General features: G+C 48.5%; 1 protein-coding gene across 1 annotated transcript; it reads right to left on the reverse strand.

Moving 5' to 3' along the window:
• LOC8064820 (chalcone synthase 6) lies at nt 4,028–7,117 on the reverse strand. Its single transcript, XM_002450832.2, has 2 exons — nt 6,742–7,117; nt 4,028–5,195 (listed from the first exon to the last, which is right to left on the reverse strand). Exons 1-2 carry the CDS (start codon nt 6,929–6,931, stop codon nt 4,180–4,182), a joined length of 1,206 nt encoding a protein of 401 aa, XP_002450877.1. The 5' UTR covers nt 6,932–7,117; the 3' UTR covers nt 4,028–4,179.

Genomic DNA, 7,342 nt, shown 5'->3' on the forward strand with positions numbered 1-7,342 from the left:
GTAGCCAATGAAACGGTAACTCACTGTTTTAGGATCTAGTTTCCCAAAATTTGGGTTAAATACTTTAGGCTCAGCAGGACTCCCCTAGACACGTAAGTGATCTAGTGAAGGTACTCTTCCTGTCCACAACTTATATGGTGTTTTGGGCACCAACTTACTTGGTACTCTATTAAGAATATAAATGGTGGTTTTTAAAGCCTCCATCCATAAACTTAATGGTACAATGGAGTAACTCATCATGCTATCCACCATATCTATCAGGATATAGTTGTGTCTTTCAGCTACTCCATTCTACTAAGGTTCGCCCGATGTGGAATATTGGGCTCCTATACCATTTTCCTGTAAGAACCTTGCAAAAGGTCTAGGAACTTGGCCATATGGGGTGTGCCGACCATAGTACTCCCCCCCCCCCCGCTGTCGGATCGAACTATCTTTATCTTTAAATTGTAGTATTTTTCATTGTCAGCCTTAAATAGTTAAAATTTATCCAATGCTTCTGTTCTTTCTTTAATTGGTTAAATATAGCCATAGCGAGAGTAATCATCTGTGAATGTTATGAATGAACCATAGACATCCACACTTTTCACAGGAAAAGGACCACATATGTCTATATAAATTATCTATAGTATTCTTGTGATTATTTTAGCATCCTCTTTGATTTTCTTTGTGTACATTCCTTTAATGCATTCTATACATTGCTCTAAATCCGAGAACTCTAATGGAGGAAGAATATCATTCTTAACTAGTCTTGCTATTCTTCACCTCGAAATATGGCCTAAATGATAGTGCCATAATTTTGACGATGCATCTTGAGTTCTCTTTCTTTTTCTATTTGAATCCATAGACGAGGGTACGTTATCATTCACATCACATACATAATTAACATATTCATGAAGTGATAATAAATAAAGGCCTTGCTTTAAAAGAGCAATACCAACACTGTCATTATTACAAATAATCTCACACTTGCCATTTCCAAAATGGCAGCAATAACCATCATTGTCCAAACAAGACACACTTATCAAGTTTCTTTGTAATGAAGGAACATAAAGAACATCTCTAAGCAAAAGGATAAAACAATTAGCAAGTTCTAAAGAAACATCCCCAATAGCTTCCACGTCCACCTGGACTCCATTTGCCACTTTAATTTGTCTTTATCTTCTTTGCGTAGTCCTCGTCGAAATGAATCAGTGTAAAGAATTTGCAACATTAACAGTTGCTCCTGAGTCAATCCACCAAGTAGATTTTAAATATTGTACATATAGAGATTTATTTACAAAAATAATAATGTTCTCACCATTCTTTTCTATTATCATATTTAAGAATTTGGGGCAATCTTTCTTAAAATGCCCCTCCTTGTGGCAGTAGTGACACATGTTGTTCACTGGAGGTCGAGACTTTTTCTGCTGGGGCTGTTGATGCATCGTGCTTTGCCCTTTGCCTTTGAAGGAGAGCTGACATTGGCACTAACATTCTTTCATTTGTTATCTCTAACATAGTTGAGAGTGCCACCATTGGTGGCCTTGATCCCCTCTTCCTCTTGAACACACATCACCATACAATGCTCTAGGTTCCATTTCTTGGGCTGGATGTTGTAATTGACAACAAAAGTGTCGAATTCCTTTGGCTACGAAGCAAAAATCACATGAACAAGGAACTCTTCCTTGATCCCCAAGTACATTGGTTTAAGATTGTTGTTTAAGTGATTCATATTTGATATGTGTTCTCTGTTGTCAGTGCCATTGCCAGGGCTAGAGTAACTTTCTGTCATTAGCTACTTAATCAACTGAATAGCATATATCTTTAAAGAGCCATAAAACTAACTCTTTATCTTTTCAAGATACTCTGCAATAGTATCATACTCTTCAATTGAACCCAATATTGTAGGATCAATTGTGTTCTTTACCACTGCCAAACATTTCTTGTTGGCAGTAGTCAAGTGTCTCTTTTGAAGGTCAAAGAGCATTCTTTCATTTGCATACTTTCCTTCTTTTGTTGCCCATGCAGCATCAGTGTCATCAGTTCCCCTCACCGGTTCCACTAGCTTAGTGGGAAATGGTGTGGAGATGACCGAGTCGACCTCAGCCAAGACGAAGGCTAGGTCAATCTTTTTCTTCCATTCCGTATAGTTGTCTCTTTTGAGGGCTAGAATATCTTTGATATACACCATTAAGGAGACTTCTAGAAACATAGTCAAATAAAGTGAGAACATAATTACAATAATTGCATGATTTAGTTCCAACTTTGGTCAAAAGTGAAACATACAATTAATCTTTTTACACTAATTCTACATCACCTTTGGGCAAAGCACTGGCTCGGCAATTAACACCCGAGATCCACCCAAAAATGGGCACCACTGCGGTGCCTTTCGACGGCACTACGCTCAACCATCTATGAGCGCGAGCTCCAGCGAAGGGGCCCACAGTGGCGCTGGTCTTCCACCTCTGGCTCATCATGGTCGGTCGGCCGCTGCTGCTGGCCTCCTTGTCGGGTGTGGTGAACGTGGTAGAGAGAAAGAATGGAAAGAAGAAAGGGGAGCTGGCTGCTTGGTCCAGCAGCGGTTCTCTCCTCCAGCACGGGCAGCCGTCCTGGCCGCTGCCGTTGTTCTCGTTGCCGCCGGCGCCTGAAGAGAGAGAGAGGGAGGACACAAATGAGCTAGGGTTTGGGGTGATGGCTGTTGGCGGCATTTTAACCGCCTGAGTTTCACTTCCAGCCATTGGATCGCAATGGACGGTCCAGATCGACCAACCACGCACGGGCCAAAACAGGCCCAGGCGGTGCTAGAGAATCGTGGCCCAGGCCCAGGTTGCGGCCTGAGCATGGAGACGACCATAGCAGGCGCGCCAAGCGGGCTGCCATGCTGCCCGTTTTGGGCCAGTTCTTTGCTAGGCCGAAAGGAAAGCAAAGCAAAAGAAAGGGACGCGCGCATGCTGCTAGTTTGTTGGGCCACACTGGGCCGCTCTGCCACCCCGCGCGAGCACACAGTGAGCTGCGGGTCAGTTGCCGCACGGGCCGCACATGAGGCTGGGCCAAATCACCAAAATTTCATAGTTTTTTTGTTTTTCCATAAACAATCTTAATTCATATTTAAATGATTTTGCATAGATCTTGATACTAAACTCTGTAAACTATAGGATCGACTAGGAGTGGATCTAAGCGGGGAACAACCTTTGATTGTTGGATACATGGTGAACCAGAGAGTGAGAGGGAGTGAGGTAGATGTATAACGTCGTTGGAGGCAGGTGCCGGTGCAGTAGTGTTGGATCCGGAGGCAGCCACGGAGTCGGTGAAGATCCTCTGCGCTAGGGCAGCGACGGTTGGAGAAGGGGTTGATACAGTGGAGATCCTGACGGTGGCGAGGTGCTTCCTCTCACTAGCTACGCGCCCACTGTAGATCGGATTAGGGTTTGTCGTGTGGAGAAATGGCAGCTCAGATCAACCTCGTAGTGAGAGCATGCCGGCCCCCATCTCTTTATATCGTGACAGGGACCCTCTAGGCATAGATGGGCTAGGCGCCCCCGATCAGAGCGCGAATCAAGGCCCAATTAATTAGGCCTTTGAGCCTAATAGGTGAGAGATCAATCTAACAGTAAAATTGATTCAGGAAGCCTATATAGAATGCTCAAATCCAAGGATTGCCCTCCGTACCCGGCTGCAAATTAAGTTATGATCCTCTGGCTAAGCAAATCACCTCCTAGTGCAGTTCTTCATGTGGCTGCTTATTTATGGAAGGATTCAGTGCAAAACAAACTTATGTCGTCAAATAGTGATGCATAACCCAATCTGCGAGGTCTGCAATCAAATGCCAGATCACATCATTGCCGAATGTGAATTTGCTACTGAGGTTTCGGGAAAGTTGGATAGTCTTCAAGAATGGCAACTGGGGAGTGGCCTCTCCACGAAAATACAGCACCATTCCATATCCCAAACAAGCAGTTCCCAACCTCCGTTGCCCTTTGTTGCTGGCAGTTGTGGAAATAGACAAATTGCTGATTCTTAGTGTAATATTTTCCAAACAGCAATGTAGTTATCATTCGAGAAAAACGCAGATGTAAAGCTTTATTATCTGGTGGACTTTTCAGCCAACATCACTTAATACAAATTTAAGGTGGGGGAAACTCTCCCTACCCGTTCGCATTCAAAAAATAATATTTGTAATGTAATGGACTCCAGAGCATTTCAGGCGGTAATGGTCGCTCCGGTGGTGATGGGGACGCTGTGGAGCACGACAGTCTCGACGGTGAGCCCGGGGCCAAAGCCAAAGAGGACACCCCAGTCAAAACCTTCGCCGGTGGTGGCCTGGCCATCCTCGGCGGAGCGCTTGCGCATCTCGTCGAGGATGAAGAGCACGCAGGCGCTAGACATGTTGCCGTACTCGGACAGGACATGTCGCGTCGCGCGCATCCTCTCCTTCTTTAGCCCGACCTTGGCCTCCACCTGGTCCAGGATCGCTGGCCCACCGGGGTGCGCCACCCAGAAGATGGAGTTGTAGTCGGTGATCCCTAGCGGCTTGAACGCCTCCTCCAGCGAGCGCTCGATGTTCTTGGAGATGAGCCCAGGGACATCCTTGAGCAGGTGGAACGTGAGCCCGACCTCACGGAGGTGGCCATCAATGGCGCCCTCAGAGTCTGGGAGGATGGTCTGTGATGCCGACACGAGCTGGAACAGTGGGCGTTCCACGCGTTCGTCAGGGTCAGCACCGACAATAACCGCCGCCGCGCCATCGCCGAACAGCGCCTGGCCGACCATGGAGTCGAGGTGGGACTCGGAGGGGCCACGGAACGTGACGGCGGTGATCTCAGAGCACACCACCAGGACGCGCGCCCCGCGGTTGTTCTCGGCGAGATCCTTGGCCACGCGCAGCACCGTGCCGCCCGCGAAGCACCCCTGCTGGTACATCATCAGGCGGTTCACCGAGGGCCTTAGGCCCAGCATCTTGGTGAGCTGGTAGTCGGCGCCCGGCATGTCGACGCCGGAGGTGGTGCAGAAGACGAGGTGGGTGATCTTGGATTTCGGCTGCCCCCATTCCTTGATCGCCTTCTGCGCCGCGGCCTTGCCTAGCTTGGGGACCTCCACCACCACGATGTCCTGGCGGGCGTCCAGCGAAGGCGCCATGTACGCGCACATGTTAGGGTTCTCCGCCAGGTACTCCTCGGTCAAGTGCATGTACCGCTTCCGGATCTGCGACTTGTCGCCTGCGCGTGCACACACAAACAGTCATGTCAGAGTCAGAATCAAACCACCGTACGTCGTCGTCCGTCAAAGGCATGCCATGACATTCCAGAGCACAGACGCCAAGGCAACACCGCCGTCGGTCAGTTTCTGGCACTTTGCCTACGAGAAGCTAGTGGCTATCTGCTAGCTGCTGGCTCGTCGTCGTCCACGCAACGACAGGTCAATCGAAAAAAAAAGGAGAAGGGTCGGTGGAGTCGACCCAAAGTGGTGGTTAGGTACGATGTGCGAAGCTAAGAGGCTGTGCTGAACTAACAAGAAAATTCAATCACTATAGGAGTTGCTGCAGCATGATGATCGGCCGGCATGCGGTTGCTGTCTGGCATGTGGGTTCGCCAAACCTATTCTTGGTACGTGTTGCTGGCCTGCCATCATGTGTCAACGTCCACAAAATGAAAAAATGCTCGGTGCCGTGTCCGTTGGACTCGATCCTTCTCCTGTCACGGCACAGTCTCCTTGCCGGCATCGATGATCAGTATATTTAGATTTTTCTTTCCATTATTTCTACCATTATTTCTACCAAAACATGAATAATCAAGGAAATATGTAAAGGCTTATTAGTATTGTTTTAGGGGGAGGAAATACATTAAAACAGGACAGGTGGTTAAGTTGTCGTGGGCGTGCCATGCTTGAGGCAAGGTGCCAAGCAAGGATGAAGGATTAGCAGGCCGGCAACAAGCTGCTGCCGGCCGGAAATTAGATGCCTCAATTTTTTATTATTAGCTAGCCTGGAGGCTACTAGCAGTTTACTAATCAGTTTCCCTTTTTAAAATTTTCAAGAGAATTGAATGCTTACTTGACGATGTTGAATTGTTGATGAGGGTACAAACAAACTTGTAATTAATAATTAATCATATACAAAGTGGTGGCAGTGGTACGCGACGATCCGTGTTGTTGGGACGGCCGTTGACCCTGGTTATATTTTTCATCTTTGCCATGGAGTATATACGGTTCTGGCCCAGCTAGAATGCATATACATGCTTGTTGTGTGTGCTTAGCTCGTTGATAGGCGCTCTGCATGCCGACTTACCGTACCCAAAACCTAACCTAGCGTCCTTCTGGCACCTGACCCTAGCTCCCTAAATCCTGGAACACGGGGTTTTCATGGTGCACACAAGTTTTGCTGTTTGTAGTAACGTCCTAGCAATTACTATATGTGTACTAGTAGTGTATATATATATATATATAGAAAAAAACAAAAAAAACTATTTGAATTGTTTGCTCGAAAACTTTTGGAATCTGTAAAAAACGAAGAGACGACAGTATGTAGAAATCTCTTGAGTAGTCTCCACTGGTATGTGCAGCTGCATCAAGGAGCTAGCTATACGCTCGCTAATTCCTAGTCGATGATCAACCGACGTGAATGAAACAAAAAAAGCAGGAGACGACGATGTGAGTCATCAACAAGCTTCTTCCTGGTTGATGTGTAGAGCGAGCGAACGATGGAGACGACGACGACGACAGACGGGAGAATAGAGCTAGATGAGAGACAATTAAAGAGATACTCACACATCCTCTTGAACTTCTCCTTGAGTTCGGTCATGTGCTCGCTCTTTGTGATCCGGAAGTAGTAGTCCGGGTAATCCGCCTGGTGCACGCAGTTGGCCGGCGTCGCCGTCCCGATCGCCAGCACGGTGGCCGGCCCCGTCGCGCGCTGCGCCTTCCTCACCTCCTCCACGGTCACAGTCGCGCCGGCCATCGTCGTCCCTTTTTCTCTCTACGTTCTACCAGAGAGACGGCAAGCACGTCGATCGATGGATCGGCCGCTAGCTAGCTACTTCGATCCGGATCGTCGGAGAAAGAGAGCTTCGACAGCAGCAGCTGTGTGTCTGGAGAGGCAGGAGCTAGAGGGCTCAGCTGCGCTTGCTCTCTTGTAATGGCAGAGGAGGCTCGCGGGGTGGTTATATAGCCGCGCGCGCGGAGGACGGCGACGGGTAATTGACCGGGTTAGGTCAGTTGGACGGGCGGATGGGTCGCCACGTGTGCGCGGCGACGACGGGGAGGTGGGGTGGTGGCGCCCGAGGCCCGCCCGCGCACACGTGCCGTGGATCGTCGCCGCCCCGCCCATTGGAGCGCCCGGCCGGGGTTAGTTGGGTCGCGTGGCCGCGGG

Source organism: Sorghum bicolor, chromosome 5, assembly GCF_000003195.3.
Source record: "Sorghum bicolor cultivar BTx623 chromosome 5, Sorghum_bicolor_NCBIv3, whole genome shotgun sequence".
In the NCBI taxonomy this organism is placed as follows: domain Eukaryota; kingdom Viridiplantae; phylum Streptophyta; class Magnoliopsida; order Poales; family Poaceae; genus Sorghum; species Sorghum bicolor.